General features: G+C 54.2%; 1 protein-coding gene across 4 annotated transcripts in view; it reads left to right on the top strand.

Moving 5' to 3' along the window:
- Positions 1–21,444, top strand: part of GRB10 (growth factor receptor bound protein 10) — a 172,857-nt gene that overhangs the window by 50,878 nt on the left and 100,535 nt on the right. For all 4 annotated transcript variants that reach the window (XM_032305455.1, XM_032305457.1, XM_032305454.1 and 1 more), the window contains one exon: positions 3,223–3,312. In XM_032305455.1, coding sequence (XP_032161346.1) covers positions 3,262–3,312 — 51 coding nt within the window. In that variant the 5' untranslated portion in view covers positions 3,223–3,261. The remainder of the gene's footprint in view (positions 1–3,222; positions 3,313–21,444) is intronic.

Below are 21,444 nucleotides of genomic sequence, written 5' to 3'. Positions count from 1 at the left end.
CAGACTTTGCTCTTATGGCTTCAACACATTGCACAAGGCCCGCGCCCATTATGGAAGGTTTCCCTTTACTCAAGTCTGTGATTTCAGATGTTAACCATACCTACAGAGCACTTTTATTAATTTATTTATCTATTTATTTTTTTAAATTGATTTTAGAGGGAGAGAGAGAGTGTACGCGTGTGCATGCATAGCGGGGAGGGGCAGAGGGAGAGAGAGAGTCTCAAGCAGACTCCGTGCTCAATGTGGAACCTGATGAGGGGTTCGATCGCACCACCCTGAGATTGCGCCCGGAGCTGAAACCACGAGTCGGATGCTTAACTGACTGTGCCTCCCAGGTGCCCCGCAGCATACTTTCAGAACAGCCTCTAGGTTGGTGTTGGATTAAATGGCTGGGCCTGGAGCCTGGACACATGGAGCTCGCCACCATGGGGGCGTGCAGGTGTGCAGGGCTGGGAGCTGCTGGCCCTGCCGGAGGCTGGAGGGAGGTGACCCGCCACAACTGCGCCCAGGCAGGGAGTGGAGTGCTCCCGCCGGCTTGTTTGTGCTTCCATGTCTCCTGCCCTGTTCTTTCCAGCCCAGCGGCCTCTTAGGGTATGTTCTTCAGTTTCCGTCCAGGTGGCTTAAAGGATCCTACACACTTGCAGGAAACATGAGTGGTCGGTAGTAAATGTTACATGTTTAGGGTGCTTCTGTTCCCTTTAGCTAAAATGACAATTTAGTAGTGTTCTAATACCTTGCATCTGAATTTGTTTTCTAGGACCACCAGAACCAAATAGTACGGACTGGGTGGCTCAAACAACAGAAATACATTTTTTTCATGGCTCTGGAGGCTGGAGTCTGAGACTGAGCTGTGGGCAGGGCTGTTCCCCCCCGAGACCTCTGTCCTTGGTGTTCAGACGTCTGTCTGCTCCCCGTATGTTCCCATGGTCATCCGTCTGTGTGTCTGTGTTCTGATTTCCTCTTACACCAGATCAAGGCCCACACTAATGCCTCACTGGAACCCAGTCACCCCTTAAAGACCTCCCACCTCCAAATTCAGCCACATTCTGCGTCCTGGGTGTTAGGGCTTCAACTTCTGATTTTGGGGGAGGACCCAGGTCAGCCCATTACTGGGTCTTACCTTGATTTCTCTGCTGTTTCAGCAGGTGAAATTAGTATCCTGACTTTTGTGCCCCATCTGATTTTAGGTTTCTCCTGGGAAGCTTCTGTGAGTCTCTGATTTCTGAATTCTGAAGACTTCAAACTATCTGGAGGGAGCATTTCTGTGGGGGGGTGGGGCGTGGGGCCCCAATGGGCAGGTGCTGTTCCCTTCACAGCTGGGTGCTGCTCTCCGCACCGATCTGGAAGCTGCCGTTCTGCCTCCGTGTTAGGCTCGTTCTTTCTGGGGGCTGTTGTCCACGTTTCTGGGATTTCCTTCGTGCAGGTTGAGTTTTCTGCTGTATTGATTCTATGTGACCGCCCCCAGTATCCAGTTTATGGTGTCCTAGGCCCCTTCCTGCCTGTACTGTTTCTTCCATTCTCCTTTTCAATTTCGTGGAGAGAAATGAGCCCCTTTCTAAGTTGTCCTTATGTTTTTCATAGTAAAGCGACTCCTGGGAGATGGGCCCTTCCACGTCCTGAGCATAGGAGCAGAAAGTGTTTACTCAGGGGGTCCGTCCTGCTGGCTGTGGCCCCTGGACGTGGTGGGGTGGCCGTCCTGGAGTTATTTTGTTTTCTTCTTGCTGTAACGGGCTGGCATGGATGACCCCCCAGAGTCCCCTTTGTGAACGCTGCCCTGCTTAGATCCAGATGCTGAGAGCCTGGTGAAGTGGGGGCAGCGTCCACTCTTGGCGTGGGTGTTGGGCACAGTGAACGCACAGTTTACCTTGTGGGGAGCAAGACTGGGAAGGAACATTTACAATTCTGTGTAGCCAATGAAAAGATGAATATAAGCCTAGCGTGGGGCCAGGAGCCCAGAAGGGACACAGACGGAGCCATCTTGGAGCAGCAATGATTGGCGAGAGGCAGTCTGGGGGGACTTCCTGGAGGAGGTGATTGCTGAGCTCAGTCCTACAGGGTATAGTGTGTTTGCTGGTGGTGAAGCTGGGGCCGACAGTTGCAAGGACAGAGGCTCAAGAAAGCCTTTCGTGGCCCAGAGTTATGAATTATTCAGGGTGTCTGCACCATGGAGGAAGGAAGGGTGCAGGACGTGCACCTCTGGGAGTGATTATGATGGGGAGCGTTCGTTGCTGCCGTTCCTGAAAATGTTTTCACGACTGATAACTCTGTTTCTGGAATCCACACCCTGCTCTTTGCCTGCTGCTGAGATTTCGAAGGACAGATGGGTCTCAGAGAAGCTCGCTTCACGGAAGTTTGGCGGAGCGTTCCTTTTTTTGTCTGTGTGTTCAGAGGCACAGGGAAGGCCCATCTCGAGTCCAGGCCAAGGCACTGGTCGCCCCCCGCCCCTCGTCCTTCACCCCAGCCCCAGCCCGCTGCATCAGAAGGGAGGGGCCTGTGTCAGACTCAGCTGGGAAACTCGTCTGCTTCGTACATGGCGAGCTGGTGGTTTGCTCCACAGTAGAGTAAAACAGCAAAAATCAGGATCTCTGTTTCCTGCTTATTAGGAGCTCCCTGGAAGAGCCAGTATGCCTTTTCATGTAGCTGCTGGTATTTGCAGCTCATGTAGAGGGCGGGAAAGTCTCCTGGGTCTTCGCAAGTCCATTTCTGGGAATGTACTTCTCAGGGGTTGTACTCACAGACCTGGGGCCTTCAGGAAGAGCGTAGAGCTGGCGGGGGGCCCTTAGATGCCCCTGACAGTGGTCGATCTTGACTGTGGCCGGGGGACCCAGTGTGCACACAGGCAGCCCCCTGAGGACCCCAGCAGCACATACCCGCCTCCCTGCCTCATCCGAATTGGGCTAAATCCATCATGGCCCAAGTATGATAAATGGTCAGGGTGTAAATATTTGTAACAAGGAAAGGAACCCAGGGGTCCCTGGGAGCTCCTGAGAAGGCATGCGGTCAGTGCCGTGGGCCAGGTCCCCTTCAGCGGTCTGGGGGCTCTGTAGCTGGCTCCTGTCTCAGAAGGCTGGCCGGTACCCCCGGGGGTAGAGATCCCGACCGAGCACCTGACTGCCCGAGGGGTGTCCCAGCAGCAGTCCCCTTAGCCATGTCATTCTTAGCCAAGTTGGGGGAATGAATTTCTTCTCTGCTCGGGCTTCTCACCATCTGTCTCCGTTGCAGGTGCTGCAGAGCGGTCAGTGTAACGGGAAGGAGGAGCCGATGGCTTTAGCCGGCTGCCCGGATTCCTTCTTGCACCGTCCGTACTACCAGGTAAGGGGGAGCGTGGGCGGCTGCCGCCTGCACGGGCAGTGGCTCAGGGCCACGGCGCAGATGGAGTTAGTGACCGCGACCCACTCCGTCGCTGGCCGTGGCTGCACTGGGGCTGCTGGCATGTCCCGCAGAGGATCACATGTCTGCGGCGGTTGTGTTCACTTGTTGCTGCGAGGGTCATCACCTGTCCTCTCTGTCCGTGGCACCCTCTCCTCGAGGAGCTTGTCATTGTTGTGCGGCTTTGCCTGTGACCTGTGGGATGGGGTGTTCAGGTGTGGTCATCTGCTGGGCCCCAGAGCCCAGGTGGCAGGGGCTGTGGCCTCTTCAGGGACGTTCATGTGGGGGTACTGCATCCTGGGCGAGAAGTGGGGAGAGGGTGGGCTCTGGGCCCAGGCGTGGCCTGTCTTTCAGAGATGGAGCCCCCCCCCCCCCCCCCGCCAAGACTGGCTTCTTCCCGCCCCGTCACCCAGTAGTCTGCGATGGGGTTTGGTGCAGGGCACGGCACATTCAGACCCAGCCCTCCAGGTTCTCAGGCTGCCCGGTGGGTCTCCCCTGGACGCTTCCTTCATCTTCCGAACCACGTTTGTGTTTGAACTTTTACTTGACCGTGTGCAGGGACACATCTGAAGGAATGCACTAGCCAGACTTGGTGTGTCTTTTTCTTTTTCTAATTTATTTGAAAGGGAGCAGGGGGAGGGTCAGAGGGAAAGGGAGAAGCAGACTCCCCGCTGAGCAGGGACACCCCCCCACCCCCCATCATGATCTGAGCCAAAGGCTTCACCAGCTGAGCCCCCCGGATGCCCCAAGCTTGTCCATCTTTATGAGGCTTCGGACACTTCACGCACTTGTACCATCTTTCTCTCGCCCTCAGTGTCTCCCCAGCAGGGCTCCCAAGCTTTGAAAGTCCTTCCGTATGCTCTACCCTTGATCTGATACTGTTGTCTCCTTCCTTCATCTGTAAAGTCTCTCTTTGGTAATAGCGATGACAATTTCCTTGTGTGCCACGGCTGCGGAGAGATTTCCTTTTTAATTTTTTTTGGCATCAACATGATGTGGACCTTCAAAGAGAGGCTGAAGGTTAGGAATTATTCATTGTAGCTGCTGAATTTGAGACGAGACCGAAGCCGGTCACCAACCAGAAAAGAGCACTGGCACCCTAGCCGAAATGTGGAGCGTGCTGGGGACAGTGGGTCTGTTCCGTGGGTGATTTTGTGCAAGGCCCTCTGCCTTCTGCCGGGCTGATCTCTTGTTCTTAGAGGGCCTCACCCTGTTGATGAAAGCTCTGTGCTGCACCCGTGGCTCGTTCTCCCATGGTCACTTAGCTTTGGCCAGGTGTCTGGGCCCAGACTGTGCCCATCGTCTGTCCTGCTGCCCTACCGTCACTCCCAGATGGAGGGGATGGATCAGTGCACCACAGGGATACCGTCCCCGGGGCAGTCTGTCTGAAAGTTGGTGGAGAAGTGTCTTCGCCAGAGCTGGTTATGGAGCAGACCTGGAGGGACAGACCTGATGGGCAGCACCGAGTCCCTCTTGCAACCTCCCCGTCTCCCATCTTCAATTCCCCACAGGGCCACACAGAGATGGCAGAAGCGCCAGGCGAAGGTCATGCCTCAGTCCCCAGAGAGCTGTTTGTCTTGGCTGACTCAGTTGCTGGAGGCTGCTCTGAAGGAGCCAGGAAGCCATGGGTGCGTGGTAGTCAGCCCAGCGAGCCTCTGTCGCCCCTGGAGGAAATGCTCAGTCATGCCGTTCGGTGACTTTGGATGGCATGGTCCTCCTCCCATAAAAACCCAGCAGCCAGACTTGGCAGCTCACATCCACCATTCCTGGGAAATCGGATGACAGTTCCAGAATTTCTCAGAAAATGGGATGATTTACAGGGAGTTCCAGTCTTGAGCAATCTGCAGTTTTAGCAATTAGAGAAATCTCCTAAGTTAGAGAGAAGAATTCTTAAGATCGTCAGCGACGAACGGTTTTCTGATTCTAGCTGTTCACTTAGAACTGGGGTGTGGATTCGTGACAGGGTTTGGTCAGTAGATTGCTGAGATACAGACACAGAAGCACCCACATTAGCAAGTGCATTAAGGTATCCTGCTCTCCGTGGTAAGGGACTATGTGGAACGGGCATGACGGGCCCCAGGGCTGGTGGGATGCGGCAAACAGCTTCCCTCTGAAGACTTCGCTTTTCCTTTAAAATATGATTATTATCATAGTTCTGTGGCCTTGGGGGGGGGTCTTGTAACAGTCCTGTGCCTCAGTTTCTCTTCTGGTAAGAAAGGGTTAATGGTGTCCAGGTTGTGGGGGGATCGGAGCAAATGCACAGAAATCCCCGGCATGCGGGTGGCCGTGTCTCGGGCACCCAGCCCAGGGTACTTAGGTTTCATTCCTTGGTCATCAACTGGACCAGACACAGCGTCAGAGCTAGGGCGACAGCTTTGCAAGAGGCAGGCAGATTCCTGGGGCTCATGAGTCCTTGTGGGGGAGGTGGACGTGGGACAGCTGGCAAATAAGATGATTGTGAATGAGGATAATAATTCGGAGGCAAATAAAACAGGCCAGCAGGAGAGAGAGGAGGTCAGAGAGGCCTCCCCAGAGGAGGCGTTCAGAGCCTAGGTGGCACCCAGGCAGGAGAGGGCAGGGCTGTCTCTGCAGAGGACAGAGGAGGAAAAGCCTGGCCTGGGGAGGCTGGGGGAGAGGTGAGACTTTAGTCAAGTGGGAATGGGAGTGGCTATAAATAGAGACCTGCAGGCCATCGTCTGCAATTTTAAAACCCCAGAAGGTCCAAACCGGGAAGAACTCTCATTTCTCACATCACAGCAGACCTTGACTTGACTCATCTCGAACTGTGCCCTACGGGGGCCTCCCTGGGCCCTGCGTTCTCTCTGTTCAATCCGAAAAGTCCTTAATTCCCACCTCCCTCTGGCCTCTGGGGTTTCGAGGAAGGGGTTACACACCTGTGAAGAGGTACATTTTATTTATTGACTAAAAATGAAAGCGGCATTTATTATCCTTAACAAAGGAATGCAAAAAAGTAGGAAGCGAGACGAGTTCAGGGAACACATGCGAACGGAACGTTGCACGGTGCTTTGGCAGTGAAATGCTCGAATGTAGACGTGATACAGGTTGTCAAGCTTACTGTTGAATTTCCAAACACTGAGTATCGCGCTTTACTTTTCTGATTTTTATTCTTGCTTTCTGAATTAAAAACACGTATGTTTATGGGTCGCCTGGGTGGCTCAGTCCGTGAAACCTCAGCCCTCCGAGGTTCAGGGCATGATCCCAGGGTCCTGAGCTCCAGTCCTGCTTTGGGCTCCTGGCTCAGTGGGGGGCCAGCTTCTCCCTCTGCCTCCGCTCATCGCGCTGCTTGTGTGCTCTCCTGCTGTCTCTCTGTCCAATAAATAAATAAATAAAATCTTCCAAAACAAAAAAACGCACGTACGCTTGTCTTGGAAGTCAGCATCTGAGAGAGGGTCCCTGTGACCACACCCCCCCCCCCCACCCCCCCACCCCCCCCCCCCGCACTCCGCCAGGGAGCTGTCCCTGGCTCCTCTGCCCCCAAGGGAATTCCTCAGTTCTGTCTCAGCCCCCCTTGCTGCTTCTCTGGTTCCATTTCAGTCCCATAGTCCCAAGCCTTTAGGCCAGGAACCTTCCTCTCCAGCTTGAGGGCTGGCAGACAACAGCCATGGGCCGTCCGGCCCCCTGCCTGCTTTTATAAATGGAGGCTCATGGAACCAGGGCCATGCTCATTTGTTTACATCTCTGCAGTGGCTGCTTTTGGGCTCAGCAGCCCAGTAGAGCAGCGTCTGGCCCTTAGCAAAGAAGCCGTTTGCCAACTGCTGTGTTAGGACACTGACTGCTCCAGTGAGTGCCGTGGGCGGACGGAGGCCAGAGCGGGCCTCCTTGTCGCCTATTCGTGGTCAGGGCCATGGGCACAAGATCAGAGCCTGATCAGCTGGGGGTTTCTGCTGGGCCTGCGGACCTCTGGGGACAACCAGATTCCTGCCCCTTCTGGTGGTGTGGAGGAGCTGGGGGATGACATCAGTCCTGCAGTCTTGATTTGGGATCCGTCCCCAGAAATGAATCCCATTCCCAAAGCCCATCCCTGTTCTTTATCTTTTTAACCAGAGAGGGATCCTGTAGCCTCTTTGTTTTTATTCTTATGGCCCTGTGTCTTGGCAAAAGGTCATTTATATTGGACTCCATTTTCTTCCAGCACTTTGTGGCTGGTGACTTTGGCTCATTGTGGCTCTCACAGGTGGGCTGGAAGGATGCAGAGAGCATTCATCCCATCCCTTGTATTTGCTTCACGAGGCATCCCTGCTGATAGGACGTCTACCTAGAAGTGGTTTTGCAAATCATTTCAAGTTTCGATGCTGAATTTCCTAATAACCACTATTTTACAGGAGTCTTGTGAGGGAGAAGAGGGCATTTGTACATGTAGAACGTACCCTACACTAAATAAATTCCATGTCTGTGTCTTCTCTTTACAACGTCACCGTGAGAATTAGGGTCCCCGGCGCTGTGCTCTGCGCATCCAAGATGGGCAGGAGAGGAGCCATCGCTTTGATGTGATTATGTGAGCTGCTCTCTGATTTCTTTGCGTGTAGATCTCGTCTCTAGACGCAGAGTTTTTAGGTGGTTTTGGGATACCTAGGTCAGTTGGAGACTGCAGTCTTCCCCAGTCTTTGAAACCACACTGCAGGACTGTCAGTAAAAATAGATGGCATTTGGTTTGGAAAACCATTTTCTCCGAGATCTGGTTCTCGCTCCGGGAACCTGAGGTAGTGAGCGGCCTGTCGGTAAGCAGCGTGTGTGCTTATACTTTCTGTAACTTAACGAAGCCACTGAAAACCTTTTTCTTTTTTCTTTTCTTTTTTTTTTTTTTTTTTTTTAAGATTTATTTACTTATTCATTTGACAGAGAGAGATCACAGGTAGGCAGAGAGGCAGGCAGAGAGAGAGGAAGGGGAGCAGGTTTCCCTCTGAGCAGAGAGCCCAATGCGGGGCTTGATCCCAGGACCCTGAGATCACGACCTGAGCCGAAGGCAGAGGCTTAACTGTCAGAGCCACCAAGGCACCCCGAAAACCTTTTTCTTTAACTGCTGGGAGTAGCGCGCGTCCTTTGTTCATGGACTTACGTGTCGGGAGTGACAGGCAAACTGTGGCTAGATCTCGGGACCCAGATGCCCACCCAGCTGTCGAAGACTTCCGGCCATGGTGTGACAGACGGACAGGCGCAAGACCAGCTGGGAGGGTCTGTGTCAGCGCTGTGCCTTGTGGGGAGCAGCGGGGACCCCGAGTCATCCCCTGACATGTCGTGTGGGTGTTCAGCCCAGAGCTTGTGACTCTGTGTGTGGTGCGTTGTGTGGTGTGTGGCAGGTTGTGGAGACAACACTCAGCGCTTCTGTGCTCCAAGTCTTGGACCCTCCTGCCAGCCCTGGGACATGGGGCCACCATGCTGTCCCCTTTGCAGATGACACTAAGGACAGAGCAGAGAAGCTGCTGCTCCCTACTGAGGAGCAGCCGCGTTCTTCCTGATGTTCATGGCTACGCGCGGTGCGTGCGTGTCCCTGAGACTGAGGCGGGAGGGTATCGTCAGGGGGAGCGGGGTTCAGTTCTCCTCAGAGCTCCTGTGATGCGGTATTTCGTTGGTACCCTCCGAGCCTCAGTGTCATGACGACTTTCCAGTTAAAGAGAAATGACCGGCTCTCGTCCTCAAGTCCATAAGATGATTGTATTTCAGAATGTCATAAGTAGGCAGTCTGAAAACCCATGAAATGCTGCAAATAAGTAAATAAATAGGAATTAAAAATGTTCAAGGATATATCTGGTTTTCGACTGGAAAGGGAGACGGGCGTGTTCTGGTCCAAATGCTGTTTTCGTCGCCTCCACTCAGAGGATGTCACCGTCTCAGGCATGTGCTTCACAGAGTCGACTGCTTCTGGTGGTTCCAAGAAATAACAATTCTAAAATCATTCTAAAAAAACAGCTGTGTTTGCTGAGTGCTTCCTGCCTGTTGTGAAGTCTCAGAGGTTGTCTCGTCCCCGGAAAGACCATAGCGTACCCGGCTGGTGTGTTGGCGTCGTGAGGAGGTGTGAGCCGGAGGCCGGCGGGGCGCAGGGAGGAGGCAGGCAGGACCTCCTGGGAGGATGCTTGCAGTGCACCAGGGTGACACAAGAGCCCTGGAGTCCCCCGTCTTTCCCTCCTAAGGCCCCTTCAGTAACAGAGCCCGTGTGTTCCATGTTGCCCACTTGCCATGGCCCACAGGCCTTTGGTCCTTGAGGGGCCTTCCGTTGTCCTGGTTTCTGGCACGTTTCCTTGTTTCCAACCTTGTGGCTTGTCTTTCCTTCTTAGACGAAGTCCTCAGCCCTCTAGGTGGGTCCGGCCAGATGGGAGCTGGGGGACTGAGGGGGACTGCCCCCTCTCAGCGCGTGAGAGTCTCATCTGTCATTGGGGGCAAGATGGGCTTTCGTGTGGGGAAAGGGTCTCTTCAGGCAGGCCTCCCTGTGTTCTGGGCGACCTTGGGGGGCTGTGGTCCTGACCAGCCCAGGAGCAGTAGAGAAATTGAGAGAACACATTTAGAAATTGTACAGTAATCTGAATGTTGAATTAGTGATAAAAATGTGGGCATGTGTTGTCTTTGTTTTATGTCATGTTTTAGTACTTCCTTTTTATTATGTTTTATATAAAATACTTGTACTAGACTTCCTGGTGTCCGTACCATCTGCGAACCGCGCCGTCTCCCACAGGGGGCTTGGGAAGTGCTGGCTTAGGGTCCTTGGGGGAAGGGGTCAGGTCAGCCCGCCAGCTGGGGAGCACTGCTGTGTCACAGACCAGTGTAAATGGCTTGACAGGAGCACAAGCAGTTGCAACAGGTTTTTTATTCTTTGGTTTTGTTTTAATGGTGCATTTTGGGGGCGGGGAGAGAGAAACCTTAAAATTATTGCTTTTAATAAAGCCTGTGGAGTAGTGGAAGCATGAGCTTTTCAGCTCTGTTTGATTTCCCGTTGGAATGTTTGCTCTTGGCGACCAGGGAAGGTTTAAATTCTGTTCGGGTGTTCCCAGATGGTGCTTCGCACCTCCCGAACTGCACAGCACTGTGCACAGATCCCTTGATCGCTGGCTGGTGGCATTTCCCTCCCTCTGCTCCCTGCGCCCCGTCTGGCAGCTGGCAGTGGACGGGGCTGTACACCTGCTCTCGCTGCCCGGTTACCGGCCCAGCAGCCGGGGCCCCTGACTCTCCACAGCTGTGTCTTTGTCATCGTCAGCTGGGTGGTCCCCAGCACGTGCCATGTTCCTGCGTGTCTGAGGGAGACCCTGCGGATGTGGCTCCTGGGACCTTTCAAAGATTATTACTATATTTTATTAACTAGGAAGACAACAAAAACAAAAACAAAAACAAAAAAACCCAAAACCTGGGGGGGGTGTATGAAGTTGCTGGTAATTGAAGATGAGTGATATCCTTAGCCTCTGTGAACTTTTCCTATAATTGATCTTTAAAGAATAAATACTCGGCAGATTTTCAGTGTCTCCTCTTACTGAGCTTTCTGTCCCTCTGGGCGTGGTCAGTGAGTTTTTCCGGGAGAGTGGCAGGAAACCTGGCCTTCCATCTCCAGCAGGTGGATTCCCCACCTCAGCGGGCAGCTCCCGGAGGGGTTGCAGGGACTGTCTTTCCAGCCCCGTCCCAGCAGCGGAGGACAGGAGAGGCAGCGGGGTCTCCGCCAGCTGTCTCTGCGTGCCTGGGAGCCTGCTTCTGACAGAGGGGCTGAAACCAGATTGCTTAAAAAAAAAAAACAGAAGGTAAATCATCAAAGGTTTTTCTCATAGGAAAAACAAGACTTTTCGTCATTGGTAGAACATTCCAGAGTGGGATGAAAGTGCAGGAAGCTAGGTAGGATGTTTGTTTCCCAGGGAACGGGCTGCCGTCTGGTCTCATTATCCAGATTTTTCACAATGTAGATGAAGATGCTGAAGTTGGGGCGGCCGCCTCCCCCAGCACCGAGGACCCCCCCACGGCCAGCACCCCCGCCGAGCCGCACCCACTCCTTACCCTTCCTTTTCAGGGAACCTTCCCTCCTGTTCCATTTAAAGTGCAGCTTCCTCTGCCACTTAGCCGCTCTATGCTTTCCCTTGATGATCCAGAGCCTCAGCCCCTCCCATTATGAGCGTGTCAGTTGCATAGTGTGATTATGGCTTTACTACCTGTTTGGTCCAGATAAGCCAAGAGGGCAGGATCTGGACTTTAAGGGCTAACGTGCCGTGGGTGCTCGGCAGACGATTGCGGAGCAAGTGAGTCTCTTGGAAGGCTTTCTCCGTTCTTAGTGACCGAGCCGTCACACGCTAGTCTCAGAGGCTGGTCAGTTGCCCTATGACTAGGCTGGTAAAGAGGTCAGTCCTCGATGAGTTTGAGGACACCGCTCCGTGACCACAGACATCTTCGTTCAAGAAGCTTTCTTGGACCCGAGATCAGTGTAAAGTGGTGTCTGCCTCCCTACCTTCCCCGGCTAAGTCCCGGCAGGGGTGTGTAGATCTTAGGCTGCCGGTGGACTGGGTGTTCACGTGCACACGCAACCTGCTTCTTACTGAGTAGATGCGTTTGCAGCCCCATCCCGTCTGCAGTCTTCTAAGGACGGGAGATCAGGGGTAGAGTGTGGATTGAGGGCGCGGTCTTGTGAGTCCCAGGCTTGACCCTCTCCCGTGTGTGTGGCATGGGGCTGTACCCCATCCCCTACCTGCCCTGCTCGCTGTGTGATGAGGACGCCACGTTCTCTTCTCAGCTGCTCTGAGTCCGTGCTCCAGGGCGAGACTTGGCTGCCTGAGCCCAGGACACCGCAGCAGCCGTGAGAGAAGTGTGTCGAAGTATATTTAGAAAGCCGAGTCCTCAGGATGGAGGGACAGAGCTGGAATGGGGAGCAGAAGAGTTTGAGGCTGACTCTTCGGTCTGGCTTGAGCACCTGCCTGAGGGGCGGCGGCTGGCAGGCTGGTGGTCGCTGAAGTATTTCTGGGGACCGGTGTAATGCCAGCTTTTCAGATGACGGAAATTTCAGATGCAGTTAACCTGTCTTTTCATCACCCAAAACTAGCCTCTCCTCTGTCCATTCATTGCCCTCCGGGTCAGCCAGGTGTCCAGCCTTAGAGTAGGCCTGGAGAGTCCTTTTCCCGATGTTTAAGTCGCTGTTTCATGCAACACCATTGCACGAACCTGCCCCATCTGCCAGCCTGGCTCTTGCTTTGCTGGGCTATGACATTTGTGCAGTCTGCACCCTGAGCGTTGGTCCCTGTCTTGCTGGGCTTCCTAGGGCCTGGGGCTTCCCTGGAGTGGGAGGGGCCTGTTTTGTTCCCAGCAACTCCCTTCTGGACTGGTTTGGAACAGAGTCACGTTATGGCTCTGTCTGGGACCTTGTTATTGCCCTTCATGGCTCCAGGACTGGTGCCAGGGGCGGGGTTAGCGAGTTCATGGATCAGTGTTTTCAGTGGATCCAGGGATCCTATTAGGCCAAGACCTGCTTTTTAGACAAGGAGGCCTTGGGTAGACGTGCAAGCTCCATCAGACCCGTTTGCTGGCCCAGGAAGGGAGTCTCTCTGATCTGCTGATAAGAAGCAAGGAGCATGACCTAGCGGGGAGTTCTTGTGGAAAAGGCGGGGCTGTCCCTGTATCTGTAGATTATCTGTGTCTGTGTACTATTTAAATTAGTGGCCCTTGTATTTCCACACACTCGCATGGACGTACACGTGCACACACACACTCCTGTCTTCTCTTGAGCGCGACGCCGTTGGTCGCAGGTAGCCAACCTGTGCCAGAGGCTGGCCCCGCGTCCCTGCTGGTGGTAGAAGCTGGAGTGGCCTGTCACTTGTCAGGCATTGTCACTTGTAACTGCTTTCCAGGGGTGTGGGGGTGAGTGCAACTCAGAAGGTGCCCTGGAGACCCTCCTTGCTCCCCCTGCCTCCTTCCAGCCCCCCGAGCTGTAAGGGAGCCAGCGCTGTCTGTCTCGGGGATGGGGAGGCAACTCGGGTCTGCGGCTGGTGTTCTTCAAGCTTACGCTGTCTCCCCTGCAAACCCTTTGAAGTGGGTGCTGTTCCCTGGTTTTCCTGTGAGGGCTGGGGCCCAGGGACTTGTTCAGGCCAGACAGGTAGGGACGGGAGATGCTGGGTTCAGCTTTGCTCCACCTGGTCCCAAACCTGAGTCTCCTCCCCACGTAGACATGGGGTATGGTTTGGGGGCACTCTCCCCTTGCTTTCCTCTGGGTGCTTCATTTTGGAGAGTTTCTGTGTCTTCGTGTGGGTTCTACCCCCAGCCTCCTAGACCCCTGTGGTCAGGCTTCATTCAGTGGTGGGGTGCGTCCCGGGCGAGGGAGAGCAGAGAGGGGTGTGGCGTCTCATCTGCGGCCAGGCCCGTCCTGGGCTTGCGTTTGGTGCCCGTCAGGATTGTGTTGGCTTTCCCCCTCCTGGACAGATGCGGCCTGGCTCTCCTGGCTGCTGGAATGTTCTGGCCTTCCCTGGGTCATCTTCAACATTTGAGGGCTGACGTCTCCTCCCCTGACGGACCTGGCTTCTTCACGCCTGCTGCTTTGGGGTTGGGTGTCAGAAGCAGCTGGGTGCTGTGATTTTGTTTCTCCTTTTTCTGTGTTGCTTTGACTCCCAGGGGATTTCTAATGCGAACAGTTGGGCTTCTTTGAGGCCCTGAGTCCTTCTGGAGCTTGCCTTCTTTACCTGGCATTCTGGGCCTGTTTGCTCTCACATCTGAGGCAAGACTTTGCAAGAGCTCGGTGTAGGAGCTTTTCCACTGTGGCTTAGGGGACACAACCTTCGTTCTGCCCATGTGAGTTCTGGGGGTCCTTCTGCCTGCTTCTTCCCGGTGGCTCTTGCCCTGACCTCAATGGTTTCCATGCATGTGTAGCTAGTACTCGGCTGACAGCCTGCCTGGCACCCCACACAGGTCTCCCCGAAAGGACCCCCTTCCTCATGCTGCAGATCGCGGGCACTCTGGGCAGTGGGTTTGTCTCTCTCAGAGATAACCGTCCTGAGCCGCCTGCTGTCCGTGCACAAAAACCATTTCAGTGTTTTGCTCGTTTAAGGAGAGAAGGTCTGTTTGAACCTTCATACTCCATCTTGGTGGCATGTGGTGTCCAGAATTCACTTTGGAGCCCAAAAGAAATACAGAGACCATGTGGTCCAGAGACCTCCCTTTATAGTATTTTTTTTTTTTTTTTTAAGATTTTGTATGTTTTATGTGTCAGAGGGAAAGAGAGCAAGCAAGAGCGGGGGAACGCAGGCAGAGCGAAAAGCAGGTTCCCTGCTGAGCACGGGGCTCCATCCCAGGACTTGGAGATCATGACCTGAGTCGAAGGCAGGTCATGAGACCGCCCCTTATAGAGCAGAGAGAAGGCATGGGCAGGGAGTTTGTTTCCGAATCACGGAGTTGACACGGTGGTGATTTGTAAACATTTGGCTCACATCACAGTAACGGTTTTCATTCATGAAGGCTGTGATGACCTTCTGGTGACCCACTTGGGGGTCGGGATCCAGGGGTCCTGTGCGGGGAGGCGCTGACCAAGTCCGGCAGGACCGGCCCCTCTGGGGCCAGAGGACCCAGTTCCTTGTGCTCTGGCGTCTCTGCTGCTTCTTCGGTTGGTCTCGGACACTTGCTTTTGCTCAGAGCTCCATGAAAGATAAACCTCCAGGGAGCATCAGCCTGACTCCTTGGCCAGGTCCTTCATCATGCTTCTGGAAGCTTCTTCCTGCCCCTCCCTGCTCTCCTCCCTCCCCTCTGAAGATAATCACACCCGGCTCAGGTGTGGTGTGGGAACCTGGGTGGGAGGCAGGAGGGGCCCGGGCTGGAGCTCGGGGCCAGACCCAGCTTCCTCATTCCACCTCCAGATTCTTGGCCATGGGCTGCCGTTCACCCCTGGCCTTCTGGCCCCCACTTGCCAGAGGGACTGAGAAATGAGGGAGAGCCACCTCCAAGAATTACATCACAGTAAACCCTGGGGCTTTTTCCTGGTCAGCCAGGACCAATGAGAGCCCTTTCCAGATTTTGAAATGGGAGTTTTGAAAAGTTCGCAGAAGAGGTGCCTCTTGTTGTTCTGCTAACCACGGGCACGCGGCGGGGGTGTGCCGTGTGCTGGGCGGGTGTGGGAGCTCTGCTGGGAACACAGCCCCATCTCGGTGCACCCTGAGGACCGCGCGCCACCCGCTTTCCTGCCGGGGTTTGAGTGTGGATGTTGCACGGGTCGTGTTGCCAGGACAATGCCGGAAGCTTCAAGCCAAGGAACTCGGGTTTGCATGTATGCAGAGGCTTTATGGTCCCCATTGGGGCGCGCACAAGATTGTGACCCGCATTTCAGAGAAGGGAGCTCAGGCGCTGAGATGCTGAGGGATGTCGCCATGGTGAGGTCACCAGAACGTGGAGCCTGATGGCCCCAGCGTCCCGGCTGTGCTTGCATTTTGTTAATGAATGCCCTCTGCTCTGTCCTTTTTGTTTGGGTCTCTGTGTAGCCAGGGGACTCCATTCCCTCTGCCTCCGGGAGGGCCTCAGCTGGGGGCCTGATTCTTGAGTCTATGGGGAGCTCGGTACTGTGACCTGTGACCCCGGGGATGGGAGGGGGTGGGGGCAGCAGGAGGAACGCTGGGCACCAGGCCCGTCTTCCAGAGCTTTGGGTTGTGGCTGGCCAGAGGAGGCCCAGGTGGGATCAGGACGCATTTCATTCCATTTGGAAGTTTGTGGTTTCTTAGATTGTTCTCATTGTCCCTGTTGCATTTTGACTGGGGAGGCGCGTTGAGGGCTCTGATTGTCAGCTTTATTGATCACTGAGCAGCATAGAGATTTCCATCCTGTCTCCTTGGCCGGGGTAGACCTTAATGTCGGTGTGGGTGCTACTCGCTGACCGTTGTAACAAATTCACGTTAGATGCGCACTTGTGGATGTCTTGGTCTCTGTTCATTTCCCTTTCCATGAGGGTAGTGGTCCCAGAGAACAAAGCGAGTGGGCAGCGGAAGTTGGGGCTGGGCGCCCAGCGATATGATGTTCTCGCTGTGCCGTTTCTGCCCCCTGGATGGGGGCCCAGCCGTCGGGCCTCCCGTAGTCACCGTGTAAATGGGCCAGAGGGGTCCTGCCTCCCTGCAGGGAGTGGTTGGCTGGAGAAGGACAAAAGGGCAAGCTGTGGGCCTGGTGGAGACATGATTTCATGAAGGGGGGCCCTCAGTGCCCCCACCCAGACCTTTCCTGCTCTTCTGCATTCGAGAACTTGGGGGTAATAGTGTAGGGCTGAGTGACCCAGTCTCGTCGACATTGATGAGATGCCCGACTCCCCAACCTGGGTCAACAGTGTGTGCAGGTGAGAACCACCAACCCCTGTCCCAGGGGCCTCCATCCCAGAAAGCCTGGGGAAATCCACAGCAGCCTTTGGCTTCCGCATCTTGACCGTTCTCTAGAGTTACGGACATCCCAGAGGATGACCCGAATAGCTGTGAAAAAAATGTAGGGGTTGGGGCATCTGGGTGGTTCAGTTGGTAAAATGTCTGACTCTTGATCTCTGCTCAGGTCTCAATCTCAGGGTCATGAGTTCAAGCCCCACGTTGGGCTCCATGCCCAGTGTAGAGCCTACTTTAAAAAAAAAAAAAAAAAAAAAATTATAGCAGCATTTTAGTTTTGACAGAGGCTGTAGGTTATACTTAAAATCTGTAAGTTAGTGACTTAGGAAACTGTCAGCTTCGTATGAAGAGCCAATGTGGACGGTAGAATTAGTGCCAACGTGTGAGGCCGTCACCGCTCTATGGAGCATTGGGCTATCATGTTCCTTATTGGTTAACATTTCATGGACGTGAAGTTTCTGGCTCCCTTTTCTGAGCCACAGTCATTGTATTGCTAGAGCTCCGAGACACAGACCCCTTGTGAAAGTGTGGATGTCCCAAACCCTGACCTTCGGGTCCCCACCCCCCCCCGGAGTGATTGCTGCCCACTCCGACCCTGGGCCAGACTCTCTGTGGTCTCCTTCCCCAGAGCAAAGCCTGGGCTTTGGCACTAGCCATTTATAGCTGGTTTCCCCATATGTAGGTCCAGAATCAAAGTCCTGGAGGAAGCTATGGGCCTTGCATGTGCCGAGAGTGGATTTTCCCTTCAGGGGCTGCAGGGGAGGAGGGCAGGGTTCTGATCAAGGCCAGGCTGGGCAGAAGGCCTGCAAGAGATGCCGGATTTGGGTCGGCTGGGGGGCCGAAGTCACGTAGGATCCCCAGGCGGGCACAGGCAGGGCAGGGGAGAAGCAGGGAAAGGAAGGGCAGACCGTCTTCTCTTTCCACTGCCATGCCTGCCCACCCCATGCAGCAGGCCGGTGAGGACACGCAGCCGTGTTTTGGGGTTTGTGTGTCCTCTGGGGCAGACTGGAAAATCCTGCTGTGAACCCGTCTCCCGGTTCTCAGACTGGTGAAAGCTTTTGTGGGAGTATTTCCACTTGGGCACTGAGTGGGGGCAGGGCCAAGAAGGCTGTGCCGTTGGGTTTGATGGAGCTCAATTTTTCCGTAAGCTACTTCTGTTCTCTGCCTAAACAGCTAGGGAGTGAGTCCACAGTCCCCAGGCTCCTTCGTGTGTACCTGGGGTCTACCCTCCCTGTGTTCTGCCGTGCCCGCCTGGGAGCTGATGTCACAGATGGCTCTGCCAGCTTCTCCTCTGGAGGGAACAGAAACAGAAAACGGACAGGAAATCAGGCACGACGTTAACTGCAGTTCCGTTCTGTAGTCATTCACGTACATCCGGTCTGCTGTGCTTTGTCCTGTCCTTGTCCTCCTGCTAAAAGTTGGTGGTGGAGTCTCAGTAGAGGTGGAGGCGGGGGAGGGAGCAGGTGGAAGGAGTTGGGGAGACACAGGTGTGGGGAGGTGGTGGTAACAGCGGATTAGTAGGAATGCGCGTGAAAATTGCAGCTTGTTAATTACGTACACGTGTCACACACACAATGACACGAAATCTTCCACATTGTCCCCCGTGAGGTGACCCTTACTCAAGGAGGGCTAGTGCCTTTCCCAGGCCCCTCAGCTACTGATTTCTAGTAATCCTGGAGCCAGTGCTCTTACCTGGGAGGTGAGCTGCCCTGCCGACTGGGGAATGCCAGATCAGAAGATGGGGAGAAAATTGACGTGGCAAAGGCACTTTATTTTGGGAAAACCATTTGTCAAGCTGAGCCAGCTCTGGGCACGAGGTTTCTCTGTAGGGCGATGGAAATGTTCTAAATTTAGACTGTGGTGATAGCTCTACAAATACTGTAAATTATATTAACATTCGTTGGATGGTACATTTAGGGCAGGTGAAATTCATGTTAGGTAGCTGATAGATCTTAATGGAACTGCTTAAAAAGAAATAAAGGATTGGTAGACTGCTCTTCCTTCCCCCTCGCATTACTGAAATGGATGTGTTGGTGCCTGGTGTTGTAGAGTGGGCGAGCGAATTTAAAGCTAGGTGGTTCGTACACTATCTCTGCTCCTAATGTCAAGAATCCGGACACTCAGAGGTCGTTGCAAAGAAAGACGTGTCTGAAGATGGCATACACAGGACGGTGTGGATTTAGGGCTACGGCACTTGGGTGCAGTGAGGTTTTTGCGAAAGTCTGGTGGTTTTTTAAACAGTGGCATTGTCCCTGCCGTGCTTGGTGTCTTACCGTTTTGGAGAAGAGTTTTGGTTGCTCTGAGGAGTGGCGGTCCAGGTGTTCTGTGTGACTCAGCAGCTTGGATCGCTGCCATCCAAGTGGGAGGCAGTACCCTCATTCCTGGAGAGAGCGGCTGGCGTGGTGGGTAGTTACTAAAATCCTAGGAGGTTTTTTTTTTTTTTTTTTTTTTTTTTTAAAGATTTTATTTATTTATTTGACAGAGAGTAAGACAGTGAGAGAGGGAACACAAGCAAGGGGAGTGGAAGAGAGAGAAGCAGGCGTCCCACCAAACAGAGAGCCCGATGCGGGGCTTGATCCCAGGACCTGAGCCAAAGGCGGACGCTTAATGACTAAGCTACCCAAGTGTCCCCAAACCTAGTAAGTTCTAATAAAAATGAGTAACTGTAGCTGGGAGGAGGCTGCCCAGGAGATGTTTCCCACACAGCTGTGTGTGTTTGGAAGTCGTGGACGAAGACACACGCACAGTTGACCCACTGGGCTTTGGACGGCAGGGAATTTGTGATAGAGACTGGAAGGCGATGCTTTCCCTGTTAGAACCAGGGAAAGATGCTGGGGTCACGCCTTCTTCACTAGGGCAGGAGGCTCATCTCTTAGTAGATTTTGATTCTGACTTGTTCCATGATGTCAGCTGTGTTTTGCATCAGCCGACAAAGGCTATGCTGATCGTACTTTACAAGCGTCAGCTCATTGTACATCGGAGCGGGACCTCTTTCCCACCGGGTGACTGGCTGCAGGGTGCCGGAGAGGGGTCTGGAGGGAAAGTGAGATGCTGGACCCTGGACCGTGGGACCCATGTCATTTCTGTTCTTTCCCTCCCTGAAAGTGGGGTTAGCCAGCGCCGCTGCGGGAGAGGGTGTGGGGGCGCTGGGCACACAACTCAGGCTTAGTTTACAGCCTGAGGGGGGCGTCCCTGGACTGTCCCTGCCCCCCGCCCACAGTATTGTCACGCATTGTTGTTCGTGTGTGCGGTGGGGGGGCTAATCTGCATGAAGAGTTCAGCTTGGAGGTTTTGATGGAACATTTTGTTGGAGACTTGTGGAAGCCCCTCATTCTGTTCTCCCTGGTGTTCCTCTTTGGTTTTCTCAGCAGAGTAACAAAGGGCTGTGCTTTTAGTCCCCTGAACACCTTGTGCGCCGAATGGGAGCGAGGACACAGCCCCGACACCCGCCAGAGAGACATGTCTCTTAGAGACCCCTTGTCCCTGCCATTCACAGCCTGGAACATTATACCTGCTGGACAAACGCTTTGTTTATGCCATTTTAATTTAGTCCTCCTGGCCAACGCATGAAGCTGCCCGTCGGCCCCAGGACACAGCCGATGCAGCAGTCACACGACTCATGGACAGGTGTGAGCCTGGGACTGGACCCAGAGCCTGGCCTTCTGCCCTACGCTCCGCTTTATTCCCGGCAGGCACAGTGCTGACTGTCCCGCTCTCTCTCCTTGAAGTTCCCCACCTGCTCCCTGAGGCTCATGTCAGCCTGTGGGGTTTTTTTGTTTTGTTTTATTAACATATAATGTATTGTTTGCCCCAGGGGTAGCGTACAGGTCTGTGAATCATCAGGCTGACCCGTTTCACAGCTCTCACCATAGCAATTCCCTCCCCAGTGTCCATCCCCTAGTCCCCCCATCCCTACCCTTCCACTCCCAGTAACCCTCAGTTTGTTTCCTGAGATTGAGAGTCTCTTATGGTTTGTCTCCTTCCCGATCCCATCTTGTTTCATTTTTTTCGCTCCGTACCCCTCACGATCCCCCGCCCTGCCTCTCAAACTCCTCATATCAGAGAGATCATTGTCTTTCTCTGACTTACTTCACTCAGCATAATGCCCTCTAGTTCCATCCACGTCACTGCAAATGGCAAGATTTCAGGGGGGTTTGCTGGCTGCATAGTATTCCGTTGTATATGAATAGATCTTTCTGCAAAGAAGACATCCAGATGGCGTGGGTTTTTAGCCAGGAAATGGCTCAAGCCTCCCCGCGAGCATCTCTGTCTCGAGAGCGGGGTTCCCACTCCCACGAGAGTGGGCGTCTCGTGCTGACAGGCAGCCTGGGCAGCGAGGTGTTCTCTGCCCCTTTGTTCTTCGTGCTGGGCTGCATGGCCTCGCTTCCAGCCGGCCTTCCTCCCCTCACTGTAGGGGGCAGAGGCATCCCTGCCCCGCGTCTGGGGCACACACTGAGTAAAAGAGCACCGCAGGGGGAGGGGTAAGAGGCCATATTCCTCTGGGCCATCAGAGAAGCCTCTGAAAGGAGGCGGCTTCCTGGCAAGGCCTTGAGGATGAGGCCACGGTGGGTGTGGAGGGCAAGGCAGAGAACATTCTGGATGGCGAAGAATCGCCGGGGCAGAGCAGGACGGGGCTGCCTGCTTGCCATGTCCCAAGGTCGCCAGGCTGGGCAGGCGCCCCCTGGATTAGCCTGTGAAGTGAGTCCCTGGGGCGAGGTGCACAGACAAGCCCCGCAGGCCTGGGAATCTGCATTCCTCCGTAGTT

This window comes from Mustela erminea, chromosome 11, assembly GCF_009829155.1.
Source record: "Mustela erminea isolate mMusErm1 chromosome 11, mMusErm1.Pri, whole genome shotgun sequence".
Lineage (NCBI taxonomy): Eukaryota > Metazoa > Chordata > Mammalia > Carnivora > Mustelidae > Mustela > Mustela erminea.
The sequence above is the reverse complement of the archived record's forward strand: the minus strand, read 5'-3'. Positions and strand labels throughout refer to the sequence as shown.